The sequence below is a fragment of the Sinocyclocheilus grahami genome, unplaced genomic scaffold (assembly GCF_001515645.1).
Source record: "Sinocyclocheilus grahami isolate Dianchi unplaced genomic scaffold, SAMN03320097.WGS_v1.1 scaffold166.1, whole genome shotgun sequence".
In the NCBI taxonomy this organism is placed as follows: Eukaryota; Metazoa; Chordata; class Actinopteri; order Cypriniformes; family Cyprinidae; genus Sinocyclocheilus; species Sinocyclocheilus grahami.
In genome coordinates, this window is record NW_015505345.1 from 1054535 (window position 1) to 1076805 (window position 22271).

General features: G+C 38.7%; 1 protein-coding gene and 1 pseudogene across 1 annotated transcript in view; both read left to right on the forward strand.

The window, feature by feature from the left end:
- LOC107593169 (kinesin-like protein KIF1A) overlaps positions 1-9935 on the forward strand; it is a 72564-nt gene extending 62629 nt beyond the window's left edge. The window contains exons 37-47 of the mRNA XM_016282785.1: positions 1773-1887; positions 3093-3226; positions 3319-3380; positions 3486-3631; positions 3740-3937; positions 4478-4549; positions 6104-6228; positions 7306-7434; positions 7593-7785; positions 8176-8294; positions 8371-9935. Coding sequence (XP_016138271.1) covers positions 1773-1887; positions 3093-3226; positions 3319-3380; positions 3486-3631; positions 3740-3937; positions 4478-4549; positions 6104-6228; positions 7306-7434; positions 7593-7785; positions 8176-8294; positions 8371-8413 — 1336 coding nt within the window. The 3' untranslated portion in view covers positions 8414-9935. The remainder of the gene's footprint in view (positions 1-1772; positions 1888-3092; positions 3227-3318; positions 3381-3485; positions 3632-3739; positions 3938-4477; positions 4550-6103; positions 6229-7305; positions 7435-7592; positions 7786-8175; positions 8295-8370) is intronic.
- A 6482-nt stretch (positions 9936-16417) lies between these two features.
- The window catches only part of LOC107593182 (selenocysteine lyase-like), a 14165-nt pseudogene continuing 8311 nt past the window's right edge, over positions 16418-22271 (forward strand).

Sequence of the window (22271 nt, forward strand, 5' to 3'; positions counted from 1 at the left end):
AAATCTTTTATATATATATATATATATATAAAAGATTTCTTTCCTTAAATAACCACTTATTGGGAGTTGTCTCTTCAGTTTTCCCATAATAAAAGTCAATGGATATGGTAACTGGGTATAAGATTATGACATTAAAATTATGTCATCTTTTACTCACACTCATGTTATTCCAAATCTGTATTAATCCCTGACTTAATTTCTTTTGTGTCTCCAAAAAGAAGATATTTTGAAGAATGTTGGAAACCAAACAACACTGAAGCCAATTGTCTTCCATTATATGGACCAAAATAAAATGTCGTCTTCTATGTAACACAGAAAAAAGAAAGTCACACAGTTTTAGAAGAACATGAGGGTTAGTAAAGGCTGGAATGCACTACGTGACTTCTGAAATCTGAACAGATTTTAAAATATCAGGCGTCGTACACTTTGTAAATGCTTACAGAAAAAAACCTACACCATGCTATTATACACACAATTTTCTGTGAAATCTGTTAACTCCAGCTGCCCAAAATCTGCAGACTGGCTCTGATGTTTGGCAACTATTGTCAAATTGTCCACTCTACAAATCGGAGCAAAAATCGGGGCAAAGATTGTGTAGTATATTCCAGCCTTAAATGATGACAGAATCTTCTTTTTTGGGAGAACAATCCCTTTTAAGACCTCAATAGACTAAGAAGTGAAATGGTCTTCTCTAGACCTTTTCCATGATCACAACCCCACAGTGACACTTGAAGTTTCTCCCACATTGTTTCATTATTTTCCCTCTATCCCTTCAACAAATTAATTTCCAGGACCTCTCTCACTTCTTTTTTTCTCTCTCCATGTCTGAATGACAACCTTAAAGCTGCCTACTGGGTCATGCCGGTCCATTCACTTTAACACTCAACATCTAAAGCACACAAGCTCAATCTATCACATACCTCAGAGAAGCTCGGCCGCTCTCATATACTTCTGACTCAGGCATTTGGAGATTTAAGACCCTTCCCAGGCTGAGGGCCAGAAATATCTAATCTGTGATCATTTCGGGAGGTTATGGCCTGTATTCATCAGAGCGAGGGTGGGTAGGCTGGAAGTTCAGCAAGGTGGATATAATTTATGAGTAAGATGCAGCCCATACTATTTTCATCTAGTACTTTCTCATGATATAGCGTAACTTCAGGGCCAGTATTAGTTCATTTGAGGTCTGTGAGACCATAACAGAGCTGATGTGAGTTGATGGAAAATGCAGTAACATCTCTCGAATTGTTATATGCTAACAACCAGAGACCGTAGTTTACTTCTCTGAACTGTCTTACCTATGATTCTAGCATTGATTCTTTCCTTTCCACCTAAAACATTTCCTTGGGGGTTGATCCTAGGTATATGTGTCCCCTTGTACCTGCCTCCCTCCTCTAATGATCATTTCTTTCATCCCTCTTTATTTTAATTTGATTTTTGTATTTTTATTGATAACTGTCATTGATTTACACATCGTTGGTGGTGGTATTCATATCTAGTGATGAAGCTAAAGTATTTTTTTTTTTTGCATGCATGCATTTATATTGTCTCCACTCCTGGTCACCATTTTTAAACACTTTTGTGTTCTTAGAATGTCACTTTATACAATATTTATCAGATGTAAGTGCTTCGCCTAACAAGCTGACCATATTTATTATGTATTCAAATAGCATTTAACAATAACATATGAAATTATAATATAAGAGACTATGTAAATTCACCTTGGTCTATGAATGAAATTATATCTTTAAGGCTATTTTCTACCGTTAATCTAGGATATTCTACCGTTTTGAGGCTGCTTGGGATTCATCCATGCACAACTCTTTGCTGCTTAACCGTGTCACTCCTTATGGAGAGAAAATCTACATGACTCTGTCTGCTTATCTGGAGGTAACCAAGGCCATTCACTTATTTATATGGGGGGATGAGAAGTTCATTTGGGAGAGTTACAGACCTACATGATTTAGTTCCAACTAATTTAATGTACCAAACAGCCCACAGCATTTGTAATGGTTGAATCAAGTACATATGTGGAAAAAGAGGCAAATAGCAGTAAACTTTGTGGCTCTATAGAGTGCAACAGTGCTTGCCTACTTGAAGTAGTGGCCCTGGTTCTGTGAAGTATTTTCCTATTCACTTTTCCACAGGCATAAAAAAAAAAAAAAAATAAAAAACTTTAATAAAAAATTGTATGATGTTATGAAACAAACCAGCTCCCAGCTTCAATAAAGCATCGCAAATGATGTAATCAGTGGCGACTGATTTTAAGTATAGAAACTATGTACTTTAAGTTTCTTAGAAAATATTCAGATATGCACTATTGTTCAAATGTTTGGGGAAGATTAAAGGTTTGGAGAAGATGTAAGATTTTCGAAATGTTTTTAAATGAAGTCTCTTGTTCTTACCAAGGCTGCATTAATTTGATAAAAAAATAATAATAATAATAATAATAATATTGTGAAATATAACAATTTTATTTTTTTAAAATCTGTTTTCTATTAATATGTTTCAATGCTTATTAATTTATTCCTGTGATGGAAAAGCTGAATTTTCAGCAGCTGTTACTACACATGATCCTTCAGAAATCATTGCAATACATATATATGGTAAGCATATAAGTAGGGACTGGGTGATCGCTGTAGAGCTTGTTTGGCATCATTTGAGTTCACAGCATGAATGAGTATACACCCTCTGAAACTTAACAAATTCAGCAATTACTCGTACTTAGAAGATTATTATCCTCCAGGAGTTAAACAGCCAATTTGTCATGAACTTGTACACTCCGTACCGCTAGTACAGTAATAGAATAGTAAACATTTGTTGAATTAAATCTAGGGTGTATTCATTTTTGCAATCCTTCATTTAAACAAAATGGGCTAATTTACTTATTTTACAGATGCATCATATACAGTGCCATCAATAAACAGCATTGGAGCTCATTGTAGGTCTATTATATATAAGTTACCATTAAAAATCAATTCCTCTTTTGGAACCTGACTGTTGCACTCTATAGATGTTGCTTGTTCTTTATCAAGCTATGGTTATTTGAAACACTATTTTAGATTGAAAGGCTTACAATGGTTTGCTCTTCCCAGATAGAGAACTGCACACAGCCCACAGTGATAACCAAAGACTTATGCATGGTGTTCTACTCGAGAGACGCCAAGCTCCCAGCATCTCGCTCCATCAGGAACCTCTTCAGCAGTGGCACCTTGAGGCCATGTGAAGGGTACAGCTGCTTCATATCACCACACAAGTCCTTTACAATGTTGCTCTTGTAATTTAAGTTACCATATTGTTTTCTATTGTTTTTACGTTTAGGAACCGTGTAACTGGTGTGTATGAGCTCAGTCTGTGCCACCTGGCTGATGCAGGGAGCCCAGGTAAGACACCAGTTACCTCATGTGTGTTTCATTGAGGATTTATGGGATGCTGGGCAATTTAGATTTTAGGGGGTTCTGCTGTTGAAATGACACCTGAATGTGCAGGAATGCAAAGACGGCGCAGGAGGGTACTGGATACATCGGTGGCATATGTGCGAGGGGAGGAGAACCTGGCTGGCTGGAGGCCCCGCAGTGACAGCCTCATCCTGGACCATCAATGGGAGCTGGAGAAACTGAGTCTCCTGCAGGAGGTGAGAACATCTTGTTATTTGGTTTTTAATGTGATATAGAATTAAAAGAATGTGTCATGGCAGCTCTGCTGAGGATCTGAGAACTCATTTCCTTCTGCTGTATGTTAGGTGGAGAAAACCAGACACTACCTCCTCCTTAGGGAGAAGCTGGAGTCCACCCTGCTGCTGGGCCAGGAGTCGCTGCTGTCCTGCGGGAGTGAGGATCTAACCGAGTCCTCCTCCCCATCCACCCACCTGGGCCTGGGCCACAACCCTTGCCCCGGTCCTGACATACCCAACGAGAGGCAGAAGGAGCTGGCTGCAAAGGTGAAACAGTGACTAACCTGAAATTATATATCAAATTAAATATACATCAATTATGATAATTTAATATCCTGTATTGTCTAGTATACACAATTATTTCTTCTTTTTTTTGTAAAATATGTTTTGCAATTTTTTCTTACATTTTGGCAAAAAAATATTTTTATATATATTAATTTAATATATTTTACATTCTATTTACTATTACAATATTTTTTATTTAATAGTGATTTAATTTTATTCTATATAATTTACCATTATAATCTGATTAAGATTAAATCTAATTTTATATATTATATGAAATACTCAAAAAAATGGAATATGATATTCTAATCAATTCTGAAATTCCCTTTTACAACCTTGTTCTCATATCACCTTTGTCACCAAATCACTTTTAAAGTGGTTATTATAGTTTCTAATTTAATCTAATACTATAAATTGCTGTAATGTTCAAAATAATTCATATACAGTGATCACTTCAGGATATCATGAGAAAAAGGTTCTTGTCAATGAATTTAACATTCCCATTTCTGTTTGCCCCAACAGTGTCTTCGTTTGCTTAACCACACCTTTAACAGGGACTACAGCCATGTGTGTGTTAGCGCCAGTGAGAGCAAGGTGAAGATGCTATTTAGAATATTTTACACTATTTTACACTTTTTCCTTCTGTCAGCTATCATATGATACAGTAAGACGATTTTAAGAGGTCAGACCACTAAGAATATACTGCCTTAAAGGGATAGTTCACCCAAAAATGAAAATTAGCCCATGAATTACTCACCCTCAAGGCATCCTAGGTGTATATGACTAGGGTTGCAAAAAGGTGGAAAATTTCCAGTAAATTTCGGAAATATTCCAGAAATTTTGGAAACTTTCCAGAAATGTTCCACCCCTTTGCAACCCTATATATGACTTTCTTCTTTCAGACGAATCCAGTCGGAGTTATATAAAAAATTGTCTTTGATCTTCCAAGCTGTTTAATGGCAGTCAGCGGGTGTTGCAGTTCATCAGTCCAAAATAAGTGAAATAAAGCGCATCCATCTATAATAAAAGTGCCTCACATGGCTCTGGGGGGTGAACAAAGGCCTCCTGTAGAGAATCAATGCATTTTTGTAAGAAAAATAACTAATAAATATTTTATTCAAATATAAATATTTTAAATATTTATTAAATAATAAATATTTAAAACGTAATAATCAATTTAATCTAGCTTGCGCACACGGAAGCAGCTCCGGGCGGATGACATAAGACGTCGGCGTTGCGCATGCACCTCTCAGAAGTGACGAATGCAGGAGCGCAGAGGAGAGATCAAAACAAAACAACGGTCATGAATTAGAAGTACAAAACGAGGATTTGTAAAGAAGAATGTCGGAGGATTTCTATATAAGCCAAGAGGAGACTGGTTTTCCTTTGCTAAAGTAAGGAAACGTTGCTTCCTTTGCTCCTGTTAACAAATGTTGGTTTTCACGAGACTTACCGGCGCATGCGCAACGCCGACATCTTACGTCATCCTCCCGGAGCTGCTTCCGTGTACAACTGTTGGCGCAAGCTAGATTAAAGTGATTATTACGTTTTGAATATGGATATTTTTCTTACAAAAATGCATTGACTCGCTCCAGGAGGCCTTTGCTCAGCCCCCGGAGCCGTGTGAGGCACTTTTTATTATGGATGCATGCGCTTTATTTCACTTCTTTTGGACTGATGAACTGCAACACCCGCTGACTGCCATTAAACCGCTTGGAAGATCAAAGAAACATTTTTATATAACTCCGACTGGATTTGTCTGAAAGAAGAAAGTCATATATAGGGTTGCAAAGGGGTGGAACATTTCAGGTAAATTTCTGGAATCTTTTCAAAAATCCCTGGAATATTCCAAAAAAAAATCCTGGAAAGTTTCCAAAATTTGTGGAATATTTCCGAAATTTACTGGATATTTTCCACCTTTTTGCAACCCTAGTCATATACACCTAGGATGCCTTGAGGGTGAGTAATTCATGGGCTGATTTTAATTTTTGGGTGAACTAACCCTTTAAAAATGTTCAGACTTATGTATTCTGGAAATATAAAAAGAGTTTTTACTATTGCTGCAGAAACATACAGAAATGTTTGTGTGAAGGTGTGTGTTTGTGTTCTGTGTATAATGACTGATTTCTCTGTTGTGCTTTGTTGTAGTTGAGCCAGATGTCAGTAACTCTTTTGAAAGACTCTGCCTCAGTGTGTGCTGAAAACACCCTTACCCCGTCCTCCACATGCCCCTCATTGGTGGAGGGACGCTATGGCCACAATGCTGAACTCAGGTCAGTACTCAGTGACTTCTGTTTTATTTTGAGTTTTAAAAGAATTTAATTTTAAAGGTGATTCTGCAACACAAACCAAATGGAATTGCAAAAACAAAAGTAAAAAAAGTTTTTTTAATCCTTTCGTAGTCTGCCATTGATCAGAATGACAGATAGTCCTGTCCTAAATTCATGCTTTTGATAAAGCTAATGCTTTATCCTATAAAGGTATTATATACCTATAATATAAATCATTCACAGGTATTTCTGTATATTAAAGGGTTAGTTCACCCAAAAATGAAAATTCTGTCATTGATTAATCACCCTCATGTCGCTCCAAACCCGTAAGACCTTCGTTCATCTTCAGAACACAAATTAAGATATTTTTGATGAAATCTGAGAGCTTTCTGACACTGCATAGACAGCAAAGCAACTGACACGTTCAAGGCCCAGAAAGGTAGTAAGGACATTGTTAAAATAGTCCATGTGATATCAGTGGTTCAACCGTAATGTTATGAAATTACAAAACTACTTTTTGTGTGCAAAGAAAACTAAAATAACAACTCTATGCAACAAATTCTTCTCTGCTGTGTCAGTCTTCGACGCGTGTTAAAGAGACTAGCACGACGCAGTGGTACTCTCATGAACAAGCGAAGACTGACACGGAAGAGAAGAAATTTTTGAATAAAGTCGTTATTTTTGTTTTCTTTGCACAATAAAAATATTCTCGTAGCTTCATAACATTAAAGTTGAACCACTGATATCAAATGGACTATTTTAACGATGTCCTTACTACCTTTCTTGGCCTTTAACGTGTCAGTTGCTTTGCTGTCTATGCAGTGTCAGAAAGCTCTCGAATTTCATCAAAAAAATCTTAATTTGTATTCCGAAGATGAACGAAGTTCTTACGAGTTTGGACATTAGTGTTAGTAAGAATTTTCATTTTTGGGTGAACTATCGCATTAAAATAGGAGAAATTATTTTAACATTAAGAAAAATCTTTACATGTTTTTAAATATGTCTGCCAAATATTGATCCACATGAAATGCTATCTAACCATCTATATGCCATCTATATTCTTATTGCTCATATGTGCAGACCCCCAACACCTCGATCTCGTGCTCTCAGCCCCATCCCTGACTCTGAAACAGAGAGCAAAATGTCTCCTCAAGAGTCCAAATCAAGAACCCACACTTTTGTGCCAGACATTCAGGAAATCCGTGTCAGGTAAAAAAATAAATTGTACAGATTATACAAATTGTTTATTGTTCAGAGGATGAACAATTCCTTTTTATGTTATATTTGCCTGAATATGAAATTTGAGATTTAAGGAATTTGCATCTTTGGAAGTTAACTCTAACCTGTACCCTATTTTATTGTTGAAGCCCAATTGTGTCAAAGAAAGGTTATTTGCACTTCCTGGAGCCCCACAGTAATGGCTGGGTTAAGAGATATGTGGTGGTACGCCGGCCTTATGTCTACATCTACAACACAGAGAGAGACACAGTGGAAAGGGCCATTCTTAACCTGTCCTCTGCACAAGTGGAGTACAGCGAAGACCAGCAGGCAATGCTGAAGGTGAAACATTTATTCATTTATTTTTGAAAAAGTCAGTCTCTTCCAAAGCAACACATTGTGAGTAAATCGACTATTTATAGACTGAACTGTAATTCGCCTTTTGAATACCAGCAGGCCATGCTGTAGGTGAAGCATCTGCAAATAAATATTTTTTCTTATTCTAATCAATTTTCTTATTGTTTTTTTTTTTTTAAGTCAGTCACTTTTAAGGGAACATATTGTGTAATCTACTGTTTATAGACTGAACTGTAAACCAATGTTTGAATACCAGGAGGCCATGCTGAAAGTGAAACATTTGAAACTTTTATTTTATTTTATTCCAAGGCAACACATTTTCAGTAAATCGACTGTTTATAGGCTGAACTAATTCAATGTCTGTCTAAACTGCAGATGCCCTACACATTTGCGGTATGCACAGAGCATCGTGGGATACTCCTTCAAGCCAGTAATGACAAGGAGATGCATGATTGGCTGTATGCCTTTAACCCTCTGCTTGCTGGATCTATCAGGTACAGTAAAGCACACATCTAAGCCTTTTAAAGACCTGTCATACCAATATTTATTCGACTTTCTCTTTCTTATCAGGTCTAAACTGTCAAGAAGAAGAGCTGGGCAGATGAGGTTTTGAGCCCACTACATGTATACCTTCTGTACAACTCCTCGAGGACAAAAAACACAAAGGACTAACCTTGTAAATAGATCTACTGACAGATCCCCCAGTTTCTGTGCTTACTCAACTCTCTGACCCTCTGTTTCCTACATGTGTGTACCTGCACCTGCTCACACTAGCACCAACTGTGCACCTGTATCTTAAAGGCCCCTTTGTTGTGCATCTACAGTGGCCTAAATATACAACTTATAGCGCCAAGAGAACAGGCGAACTACTTTATTGGGGTAGAGATAGTATGCTTATGTAGTCTTCAGCAACATTTTAGAAAGCAGGTGATGGGAATTTCTAATTCTGAAGCTGTCAGCTCATGCAAACACATCTGAATTTGTTACTGTGAAGAGTGACGTCCATATCTTGGGTTTGTGGGGAAATGGATCACATGGCCTTACTGTGTTACTCTATGGGTTTAAAACGATAAAACTGGTCAGTATTTAAATCAGCAGACCATATGTTTATTCATCTCTTGGCTATGGAAGATAGAATTGATCAATGATACGCAGTTCTTAGCAAGGAGCAGATGAATCACATCATATTACGCTCTTACTCTCTTTAAGTGCAGTTCTTGGACACAGTTCAACCCATCATAAATACTCATATACCTTTATAATGTTTCCCTTGTATGGCCTTGAAATGCATACAGTTTTCAAAATAACCAGGACGCATTAGCGAAAATTTGGCTAAGGAGAATGGTTGCATTCTCATGTCTCTGTATGAGAACCATTATAAAGATTTGGCCTATTTTTGTTGGAGTACTGGTTAGTAGATTTATCTAAAATGTATCATAAAAATGTATCGGTATCCCCAAATGATCTAATTTACTTTGAAAATTTCTATTAAAGTCTTATCTTGTTAGGTATTTATTTAACATGTTTTTATTTATTTCAGTATGTATTTATTGACAAAGACTGTAATATTTTTTGAAGAAGTACAGTGCAATTTCTGCATATGGCACTTTTTTATCATGAGTTGACTAACCTCCCTTTTACTGACCGCACTGCTCTCATTTCCCCCCACACAGTGAAATGCATTTGGGGAACAGGTTAGAAGTGAATAGCTGGGATAGCTGCTATTACATGTAGATTACTTGAAAATGAAAAATGCTTTTTGCAAGATTTATCAGGTTGAGTAAAATAATCATTCTTGCCCAGACTCAGAAATGAGCGTTTGTACAGTGGTCAGTCTTGGAAAATGGAAGGTTTAGAAGTTTGTTAGAACAAATCAAATGTACAGTACTGATGGAATTTTCTACACACACCCTAGAGAGTGAGGAGATATGATTTTGTGCCTCTTGCATCCTCTACTCTGTTTTTGTTTTACAATTTCCATCATCTTAATCCCTGTGCGCTTCTTTAACAGGGTGAATGTCCACTTTAAGGCCCACTTATGCTACCACCCTTTCTCTTTGTGTGTAATCATTCCTGTGCACAGGCAAAAGCAGTTTTATTTATTTTATTTTTTTTAATTTTGCATATTTGTGACCCTGGACCACAAAACCAGTCATAAGGGTCAATTTTTCGAAATTGAGATTTATACATCATATGAAAGCTGAATAAATAAGCTTTTCATTGATGTATGGTTTGTTAGGATAGGACAATATTTGGCCGAGATACAACTATTTGAAAATATGGAATCTAAGGGTGCAAAAAAATCGAAATATTGAGGAAATCGCCTTTAAAGTTGTCCAAATTAAGTCCTTAGCAATGCATAGTACAGTAGGAAATTTACAAAATATCTTCATGGAACATGATCTTTACTTAATATCCTAATGATTTTTGGCATAAAAGAAAAATCAATAATTTTGACCCATACAATGTATTTTTGGCTATTGCTACAAATATACCCCAGCGACGTAAGACTGGTTTTGTGCTCCAGGGTCACATTTAGTTTGTATATTGCACTTATATATTGCCCTACATTTGACTAGGTTTTGAGATTTCTAAGCATATCTAGATGGTGTAAATTATTTTTCTTAACTGATTTCACATACAAATTAACAAAACTGATCTATTTATTCTGCCAGAAAAAATAAAACATCATCATGGACTCTAGAAATAAGCCCTGCTGCTGTCATTGTTCCAAGCCTTGATTTTTTTGTGATTGTAATTACATAAAATATCCGATAAGCTAATACATGCAACACGATACATTTTAAATTCCATTTTCTGGTTTTAAAGTCATCTCCGGTATGATTGTTCTGCTTAATGTCAATAGGCTTAGGCAATAGGCTTAGGCAATAGGCTTAGTGCAAACCCCATCAAACAGGCAACCGTCTGAGTTGAGATTGCTGATAGCTGTTTAACTTCAGCCAAATTACTGTTTTTGGAATATGAAACCACATTTTTAAGTTATATAATACCAACAGCTGTGATTTAGACACTTTGTAGTGCAAAAGCATTTGTTAGAAGGTGGAGTTCTGTGGGGCAGTCACTGCAGCAGAGCCCATATGTCCACTATTATTAGTCCAGAAGGCTTATAATGTGGTTTGGGATGTCCGGATGATCCTGCAGGTTACCTAAGACATGGTTTTCCTCCATACCTGTATATTTAGAATGCAGATCAACTATTTGCAAACCTGAGGTTCCTCCAGGGCAGGATTCAGGCATATCCGCATGACAAAGGCCAGCCAACCTTCAGCACATGCTGAGTATAGCAAGAATCGGACACTGAACTAACCTCTATTGAAAGCCTTGATCTGTATATGAACAAACATCAAAGATCTACATTTCTATTTCCAAAAAGTGGGTTTCTGTTTCTATGAAAAAGTGGAGTTCTGCTTGTTTGTAAATGCAGAACGCATATCCTTGAAGGTTCTCTGTTTATGAAAAATAGTTAATACACTTTTTGTTGTTGCAATTTTCATGAGTATATCTCACTTCCCTGTCATGACCAGTTCCAAGTAATAGAAGCAATGCCACTACTTTTAGAAAAAAAGTGTGTATGTTAATAGTAATAGCAGATGCATTTTTAAAATAAGTGAGAACAAAATTATTTAAAAATCTAGTTAAAAGAATCACTTTCAGTTTGGTTTTTTTAGGTTTTTTTTTGTCTGTGCACTTTGTAGAATGTAATGCGGAAAGCTGAATGGTATTCTTCATGTTATAGCCTGTCCTGTACCATTTCTACAAGCAATTTGTTTGTTTCAAGGCTTAAAACATTGCATTCATTTTACCATCTCCCAAAATGAAAGAATGAATCAGTTCTCATAATCAACACCAAATATTTGTGTGCTTCCTCTTATGCACTCCACTCATAAAATATTTTTTCTGTAATTTTCTCTGTTTTACTTTACTTGTATATAAACATGATTGCTGTGAATGGTGTAATATGCAGTTGTAACTGGTTTGTACCATCTTCAATGGGCAGTAGTTTAATGTTTCTTTCTGAGTGTTGAAATTATGAGTCAAATGTTTGTGGACACCTAACACATCGTCAGATATGAAATAAATGTGGAACTTATGCAACGCTATGAATGACTTTGTTTTTTGTGTGTGATTCAAGCCATTATTTTATGCATGAGAAAATAGAAAATCTCAAGTTGAATGTATCCCTGATTTTATATATAAAACGTATGGAAGCCTCTTTCCATCATGTAAAAAACAACAACAATAAAACTGGTCAATTTTGGTGACTATTTATTTCACAATTCTGACTTAAGTTTGTCACATTTACGAGATAACATCTCGAAATATTTTTTCTTCTCAGAATTGCTTGTAAACATCTCAAAATTCTGGCTTTTTCATTAAATTCTAAGTTTACATCTCATAATTTTGATGTTTTTTATTGGAATTCTGAGTTTACTTTTTTTAAACTAATTTTGTCAATGAAAACAAAATAAAGTTAGAATTGTGAAATAAAGCATCTTTTATTTTTGTATTACTTGCAAGCTTTTATTGAATTACAAGCTTCCATAAAAATAGAGGCCTAAATACAGAATGGTAGACAGAATTCTGAGATTTAAAGGGATAGTTCACCCAAAAATGAAAATAATATAATTAATTACTCACCCTCATGTCATTCCAAACTTGTAAGACCTTTGTTCATCTTCGGAAGACAAATGAAGATATTTTTGATGAAATTGGAGAGCTCTCTGACCCTCCCATAGACAGCAAGGGTTCTACCACGATCAAGGCTCAGAAATGCAAGGACATCGTTAAAATAATCCATGTGACATCAATGGTTCAACTGTAATTTTATGAGGAGAATACTTTGTGCGCAAAGAAAACAAAAGTAAGGATTTTATTCAACAATTCGTCTTCTCCAATTCGTCGAGGAGGAGACGAATTGTAGAATAAAGTCGTTATTTGACAGCCACAATCTCATATTGCTATAAAATATAGCATTCTGTGTAGAAATCAAATGGGTCCATTAAGTTTAATGGTCTGTGCCGACTCGTGCATATTATCCGCTCTGTGGACCGGAACAGACTGCATGCACGGTGCGGCGGTTAGCGTGACACAGCGCGAAACGTCTCAGGTTACTTATGTAACCATGGTTCCCTGAGTAGGGAACGAGACACTGCGTCCTCTAGGGGTCCTCTAGGGGTCGCTATGGGGAACGCCTCGTCGTGACCCGTGTCTGAAGCATACATTGAAAAAACACCAACTCGTTGGCCGGCGACAGCCATGACGTCACTACCGGTGCGACTCCAGTATAAATCGGCGCCGGGAGCTACACATCATTCACTTCTTCGTCTGAAGCTTGCGTCCGCAGCATGGCAAGAAACCTAGAGGACGCAGTGTCTCGTTCCCTACTCAGGGAACCATGGTTACATAAGTAACCTGAGACGTTCCCTTTCATGGGAACTTCGAACTGCGTCCTCTAGGGATCGCTATGGGGAATGGTATACCCACGCCACCATGCTGAGGGGAGTGCAAGCCAGAACCATGGCGAGCACTAAGAACCAACTCTACCATATTGCTATGGGAGTTGCCCCTGGGACGTTTAGACGGCTGTCAGTGACGTTATTCCCTACGGCCAAAGGCCTAGGCTACATACCCCAAAAAACTTACCTGTTAGGGCCAGACTCCTGGGCCCGGGGTAGAGCTCAAGGCTTGGAATCAGAAACAGATTCCTTTAAGGGAATACGACCAAGAGCCTAGAATCATACTAGTCTTGGTCTGTCACACAGGGGCTACCGCACGTTTGTCTTGTGGTGAAGGAACTGTCTCAACAGATCCTTAGTAGCAATACCCTGTTAAGTAGGTATCCAGAGGATACATAGGGGGAGTGGTGCCCAAGGCAGAACCGGGGTTTTAAACCACTCAAAAAGAGCACGAAGTCTTGCGCGTAGCTCTTACCATACAGGATTTTTAGAAAAGTGGGCAAAGCATAACGTGCGCACTTACCAGCTATGTGGATTTTAGAAAAGTGGGCAAAGCATAACGTGCACACTTACCACTTATGTGGATTTTAGAAAAGTGGGCAACAGCAAGGGTTCTACCACGATCAAGGCTCAGAAATGCAAGGACATCGTTAAAATAATCCATGTGACATCAATGGTTCAACTGTAATTTTATGAGGAGAATACTTTGTGCGCAAAGAAAACAAAAGTAAGGACTTTATTCAACAATTCGTCTTCTCCAATTCGTCGAGGAGGAGACGAATTGTAGAATAAAGTCCTTATTTGACAGCCACAATCTCATATTGCTATAAAATATAGCATTCTGTGTAGAAATCAAATGGGTCCATTAAGTTTAATGGTCTGTGCCGACTCGTGCATATTATCCGCTCTGTGGACCGGAACAGACTGCATGCACGGTGCGGCGGTTAGCGTGACACAGCGCGAAACCAGACTTAATTCGCCCCAACAGAAAGCATATTTACACCGTCTGAATCGTTCCCTATCCCCTATGTAATGCACGTGCCATTCACGGAACAGAAAATACAAATCCTGTGAACAAGTGACCGATTTGAGCCGCAGCTTCAGCGGCTATTTATAGTGCAGGGGCGGGACGCTTCGGGTTTTAGAGAGCGTTTGATCGGACAGAAAGTTTGATGAGAAGCTGAAGTGCAGTGTGATATCAAAATCGCTGACATTGGCGGAAGTGAGAGACTGTAAGTTTTGAATGCTTATATCTTGTAAAATGTCATCTGGTGTCAAATAGCGCTGACACGGATGCACACACCTTCTAAATGCTCTACTAGTGCTCGCCATAATAAATAGATAGCTCTTACTTTTTCCTTGAAAATGCACGCTTCAAACAGAACAGTCAATGAAGACGAAGAAGAGAATGATGTGTAGCTCCCGGCGCCGATTTATACTGGAGTCGCACCGGTAGTGACGTCATGGCTGCGAGGCGTTCCCCATAGCGACCCCTAGAGGACCCCTAGAGGACGCAGTTCGAAGTTCCCATGAAAGGGAACCAGACTTAATTCGCCCCAACAGAAAGCATATTTACACCGTCTGAATCGTTCCCTATCCCCTATGTAATGCACGTGCCATTCACGGAACAGAAAATACAAATCCTGTGAACAAGTGACCGATTTGAGCCGCAGCTTCAGCGGCTATTTATAGTGCAGGGGCGGGACGCTTCGGGTTTTAGAGAGCGTTTGATCGGACAGAAAGTTTGATGAGAAGCTGAAGTGCAGTGTGATATCAAAATCGCTGACATTGGCGGAAGTGAGAGACTGTAAGTTTTGAATGCTTATATCTTGTAAAAGCAAATTTTCACACTGGCTTATAGATAACCTTAAGCCTAACATATTCATACCAAAAGCCAAAAAAAAAATTTGATTTCATGGAGACTTTAAACAAATTCAAAATAAACATAAATTTACAGTGATTTTATCAAAAAATAAGTCAGGAAAATCCCAGTAACTCTATGATCCTTTCACTATTGTCATTAAAAAAAAAACAAAAAAACGAACGACCTTGTGGGCTATCTAATTCCATGCAAATAGTACTTAAAGGGGTCATATGATGCGATTAAAATTTTTCCTTTCTCTTTGGAGTGTTAAAAGCTCTTGGTGCATAAAGAAGATCTGTAAAGTTGCAAAGACTAAAGTCTCAAATCCAAAGAGATATTCTTTATAAAAGTTAAGAGTCAGCCACGTCTACCTAAAACGGCTCATTCTAACACGCCCCCACATGTCTACGTCATGATGTGGGAAGATTTGCATAACGCCGCCCAAATGTTCACGCAAAGAAAGAAGGCGTGACTTTTATTCTCGCTGTAGTTTTGTTGTTTCTGCTGCCATGTCGTAAAGACGCTGTGTGCTTCGTTTGTGCCAATCACAGTGCACTGGCTAGCTGGCCAATCAGAGCACACCTCGCTTTTTCAGACCGATGAGTTTTGTAAAAATCGCGGGGCATAGAGGAGAAACAATAATGTACAGTATGTGGAAAATAATGTGTTTTTTTAACCTTAAACCGCATAAACACGTACATTTCATTACACCAAATACACAAAATACTGTTCTTTTTAGCAGCATCATATGACCCCTATAATTTTAGCAAGTATCTTTTCCATTAGGTGCTACCAACAATTATTAAGATACCTAAAAGATACCTAAAATGTAAAATCAGCTTGCCATACTATCTCGCCTAAAAGCTAACTAAAATGTAAGAACGCTACTACGATGAAGGCATAGCTCATTAATATTAATAACGTGACGAAATGTTCAACCAGCGCGAGTGAGGAATCGCTCAAACCCGAAGGCTTGACGTCTTTTGGACGTTTACCGAGCAAAGTCAGCACGATCTACAAAGTATTATATTTTGTTAACTTTTGTAATGATCATATAAGCTTTTGTGATGTCTGTCCCCCCTTTTCTTTTCTTTGTTTACGTCAATTGTTGTTATTTTATTTGCAAATTATTTGCAATTTTATTTGCAAAAAAAAAAAAAAACTCGGCACGATCTGATTAATAATCCATGAACAAAGCCCTGGCTGTAGTAGAGAGAAAGGGCGACCGTCTGAATCATGTACGCTTCCGAAACGTGCCAGTGCTGTATGGCTGCGCCTGCCGCATCATCAGTTTGAACTGTGAATCATTGACAGCACATACGCTAAAAAGCAAGAGAGGTTAGTAAACTAATAGTTTAGTTACATAGGTTCATCAGGTTTATCTCAGCGATGGTTCTTGCAAAGTGACTGTAACTGTAACTATTACCAGCAGTAAATCACCTTTATGAATCAAAGTGCAGTAAATGGCTTGCACGATTTTATTGCCACATTATGTTACATTAAACTTAATTTTTAGATTGAATAGCAATCTTGTATTAACAAGTATGGCTTGTTTAAACCAAGAAAAAAGACATACATGCAACATATGTGACCTGGACCACAAAACCAGTCATAAGGGTCAATTTTTTTTTTTAAATCTAGATTTATACATCATCTGAAAGCTGAATAAATAAGCTTTCCATTGATGTATGGTTTCCCACAGGATTGTTAGGATAGGGAAATATTAGAAAATCTGGAATATGAGGGTGCAAAAAAAAAAAAGAAAGTTGTCCAAATGAAGTTCTTAGCTATGCATATTATTAATCAAAAATGAAGTTTTTATATGTTTACGGTAGGAAATTTACAAAATATCTTCATGGAACATGATCTTTACTTATCCTAATGATTTTTGGCATAAAAGAAAAATCGATAATTTTGACCCATGTATTGTTGGCTATTGCTACAAATATACCCCAGCGACTTATGACTTGTTCTGTGCTCCAGGGTCACATATATGCCAAATCAAGCCTCATGACATGACTCGTGCATTATAGTTATTGACATTAAATGACATAAATTGAATGCATGTTTTATTACCTGGCATGTGTTTTTTGACTGATGTCCTTTTATCTACCAGTGTAATCTAGATAATGGCTGAAAAGACTGATCCCCCTCTCATCCTGGGTCATAATTTATGGGGAACCTTAACACATCATTGTGGGTCTAACCTGCATCATCATGATGTGGCTGATGGGCCAGACAGGTAATGCATATGTCATATCAGTCCTAGACTGAACATGAAGTCATTCGCATTTGATCTGTCACATGCTCCAGAATGTAGTTTGCAAAACAGCTTTGTCTGCTGCAGAATATATATGGATTACAATGCCACCACACCAGTCGATCCAGAGGTGGTCAGGGTTATTACTGATGCTTTAACTGATGCGTGGGGAAATCCCAGCAGTAATTACCTACCAGGTACAAGGCTCTCAAGGATAGATGATTGGCAGACGTCTAAATTGTCACATTTAAAGGCATAGTTCACCCAAAATTGAAAATCATTTCTCATCATTTATTCATCCTCATCTCCTTCTAAACCCGAGAAAATATTTTGAAGAAGGGTGGGTACCAAACAACCCCCCCCCACCTCCAAAAATAATCTTAAAATATAAGATTCTTAAAATACAAGAATAATTGAATCTTGAGTTTCACCGAAAAAAAGTCAAGAAAGTCAAATAGGTTTGGAATGACATGAGGGCGAGTAAATGATTATTATTTTTGGGTTAACTATCCACTGAACACAATCTCATATTTTTTCCCACTGATCTTAGGTCTGAAAGCCAGAGACATCATTTACCATTCCAGAGACACTATTGCCAGGATGGTTGGTGGAAAAGCAGAAGACATTATTTTTACTTCAGGAGGAACTGAGGTGAGGGTTTCAAGTGTCCCAGGTCAAATATAAATTCATCAAATTATCTTCTTTTCCTCTTTAATTTTTTAAATATATATATATTTTTTACAGCCGTATAGTGAAGGCCCTATAGGCTGTTGCATAATTCACTTTTCCACCATCCCTGTCTAGTGTTGTAACATGCTCAAAGTTCAAACAATCTTAACTTTGACGCTCTTTACCACTGACTTTATGAAGCACAAACAAGCAGACATTTCACATGGCACAAAAACGGGGTATGCACTATATACGGTGCATAGGGGGGTGCCATTTTGCCGAAATTATTCTGTGATAATCTTCTTTAATAAAACGTTATAAATAATCAAAAGCTTGGTTGTTAAAAATAATGTAATTTAATGTAATGCATTTTAAACGAGTTAAAAATATTAAGCGCACGCTCTATATCACTTCATCATAAATAACCCGCACAAGAAACTACGCCAGTTAAGTCATGAAATTACCACAATAGGGTGCAATATGATAAGTAATTTTTTATTTGTAATTTGTTTTCTACTGAAGAAACAGTCACCTACATCTTGGATGCCCTGGGGGTAAGCAGATAAACATCAAATTTTCATTTTTGGGTGAACTATCCCTTTAATAGAATTTGTTTTTCTGCCAGGTAAAATCTTGGCAGAACTCTTCCACTTAGCATGGCAAATTTTTGATGAATTATCTCTATAAGTAAAAATGAAAAAATGCAGATGTTCTATTTGTTTTTCTGCCAGGTAAAATCTTGGCAGAACTCTTCCACTTAGCATGGCAAATTTTCGATGAATTATCTCTATAAGTAAAAATGAAAAAATGCAGATGTTCTTTAAAGTAAATTTTACTTACGGTGTTCTCATTTTATATAAAAATGTGCAAAAATCTGAATAACTTTGAGGCAAATGTATATATATATATATATATATTGAATTTATACATTAAAATTACCTAACTAGTGAGCAATATTACATGTCTGAAAATAAAAATGAATAAAAAAAATGTGTTCTACTGTCTGGGGTCTGCCATCAGGAGTTAAAGGGGATGTTATGCGACACACTTTTCTTTTTTTCCATATGGTATTGAAAATGGGGGAAGGGGGTTCAAACCTTTGTCACTTTTTTCACTCCTGATGAGTTTGTATCCTTCCATGCACTTAATGGTCTTTTTGTCATTGACTTACAGAAAGTTTTCTGCGGGAGTTAGTGTTAGAGGCTACTAGAATACAGGGGGCACCGACACTGATCTTGCATAACCCTTGGCAAATGTGCAGTTGCGCCCCTGTATGTTGTTACTGCTGGTGTGAAAATATAGAAGTTGTATGACATTCATTGAAGACATATGAATTATAATAAACACATTAAAATTATATGCAAATGAATACAGTAGTTATATAGTATAGTAAATATAACAACTAGTACAATAAAAAAGGCACTTATTAGGGGTACGATCACATACACTTTGTTTCAAATTATTATGCAAGTGACATATCAATAGGATTTTGGTACAATAAACAGTCAGATTTTTGTTTGTTTTGATTTTCACATCATTTCAGGTAACTGGTATCAATCTCAGACAGGTTTGTTCAATAGTTTGCCAGGTCTTCTTAGGTAAATGGAAACCCTACTTAAAGAGGTTGTTCCACATTATTAAGCAAGTCACAGTTCTCATGCGATATGGTGAGGAAGAAAGATCTCTCTGAAGATGAAAAGTATGAAACAAAACAATGTCTTGCAAAAGGCATCAAAATGAATAATATTTTGCAGAAAGCAAATATAAATTATTGAATGGTCAAAAGATTTTTGAGTGACAGAGCACAGAAGATCTTGGTCAGATAAAGATTTATTAAGGAGAGTTTCTGTCAAACAGATGAACTGTATTGTTGTAACGAAGAGTCAGAGGCATGCGGATCCATTTGCAGCTTTATTCGAATCAAAGGCAGAGTTAAACAGGCAGTAATCAGTCAACAGCGTCACGAACAGCAGGGATAATCCAGGAGAATAAACAGTAACAGAGCGAGGGTCGGGGCAGGCGGCAGAGAATCACACTAGTAAGAACAGTCCGAATTAATACACAAGAGATGATAAAACAGGGAATAAACGCTCAGAAATGTAGCCGGGGCAATACAAGACTTCGCAAACACTGAGAGTCTGGGAGCTGCTTAAATAGGGAAGCTAAGGGGAAACACCTGTGTCAGTAATCAATCCCAGGTACGGGGTGTATGGGAAATGTAGTCCATGAACGTTAGTACTCGGGAGAGAGTGCCCTCCGGAGGCCGTCGGAGAGAGCCACAGAGGCCTGATTCGTGACAGAGCCCCCTCCCTGCGAGCGGCTCCTGAAGCGAGGAGGTGAACGACGCCGAGGCCTTCCACGGGAGCGAGGAGCTGGTTTGTGAGGGTGGGTTCTATGGAATTCCGTAGTGAGTGAAGGGTCCAGGATATCCTGAGAATTAACCCACGATCTTTCCTCAGGACCATACCCCTCCCAGTCGATGAGGTATTGAAGTAACCTGCCCCGGCGTCGGGAGTCCAGGATTTCCTGTACCTGGTACGCCTCCTCGCCGTCCACGATGATGGGATGGAGACTCTCGTTCATGGCCTCCTCCTGGTCCCTATCTCCTCTTGGACAACCGGCGGGCTTAAGCAGGGAAACATGAAAAGGTGGGTGAGATACGATAATTAGAGGGAAGAGCCAAACGGTAAGATACAGGTGTAATCTGTCTAATGATTTTGAATGGACCCATGTACCTGGGACTCAGCTTCTTGCACGGGAGCCGAAGGCGAAGGTATCTTGTGGAGAGCCAGACCCATTGTCCTGGGGTGTAAGCGGGACCTGACCTCCTGTGATGGTCGGCCTGTTCCTTGACCCTGAGGATGGCACGTTGAAGGTGCACATGAGCAGTATTCCATGTCTCCTCACTTCTTTGGAGCCAGTCGTTGACGGCAGGGAGCTCTGAGGGTTCTCCGGACCAAGGAAACGGGTGGTTGGAAACGGAGTACACATTGAAAAGGCGTAAGGCCGGTGGATGGCTTACGGAGAGAATTCTGTGCGTATTCCGCCCACAGGAGAAAGTGACTCCAGTAGCTCTGATTCTGATGGCAATAGGCACGCAGAAAGCGGGTCAGCTCTTGGTTTAATCTCTCGACCTGGCCATTAGACTGTGGGTGGTATCCAGAGGTGAGACTGACGTTAATGTTGAGGTGTTGGCTGAATGCGGACCAAACTCAGGAAGTGAACTGAGGACCACGGTCCGAGACAATGTCCTCAGGGAGACCGTAAAAACGGAAGACCTGTTCGAAGAGTACCTCTGCTGTTTCAAAGGCTGTGGGGAGTTTACTAAGGGATATGAGACAGCATGCCTTTGAGAAACGATCAATGACCGTTAGGATGGTGGTATAGTTCCTTGACCTGGGGAGATCAGTAACAAAGTCTATAGCTATGTGTGACCATGGCCGTTGGGGAACCGGAAGTGGCTGAAGAAGACCTGGTGGGAAGATTTGGAGACGTTACAATTGGTACACTGACGAACAAAGTTTATGGTATCCGCCTGGAGAGTGGACCACCAGAACCGGTTGGAGATGAGTTGAACAGTGGCTGTAATTCCGGGGTGACCTGCGCTGGGGGAGTTATGGACCCATTGAATCACACGCTGACGACGGCTAGTGGGAACATAGGTACGATCGGGGGAACATTCTGGCGGAGAGGGTTCATCGATCTGAGCCTCTGCAATCTCTATCATAATGTCCCATTGAACAGGAGCGAGAATGAGGCTAGAGGGGATGATGGGTTCCTTGGACGGAGGGATCTGAGCTGCTTTGAACTGCCTGGAGAGAGCATCTGCCTTGGAATTCTTTGAGCCTGGACGATAGGTTACCTTGAAATTGAAACGTGTGAAAAACAGGGACCATCTTGCCTGCCGTGGATTGAGTCGTTTGGCCGATCTGAGGTACTCGAGGTTGCGGTGATCAGTCATAACAACAAAGGGAAGTTTGGCCCCCTCCAACCAGTGACGCCATTCCTCCAATGCTGCCTTCATGGCTAGAAGATCCCGATCTCCCACATCATAGTTCTGTTCCGCAGAGTTGAGTTTACGAGAGTAGAAGGCACAGGGAAAGAGTTTGGGGGGATTACCCTGACGCTGAGAGAGTATGGCTCCGATGCCTGTGCTGGATGCATCCACCTCCACGAAGAACTCTACTTCAGGGTCAGGATG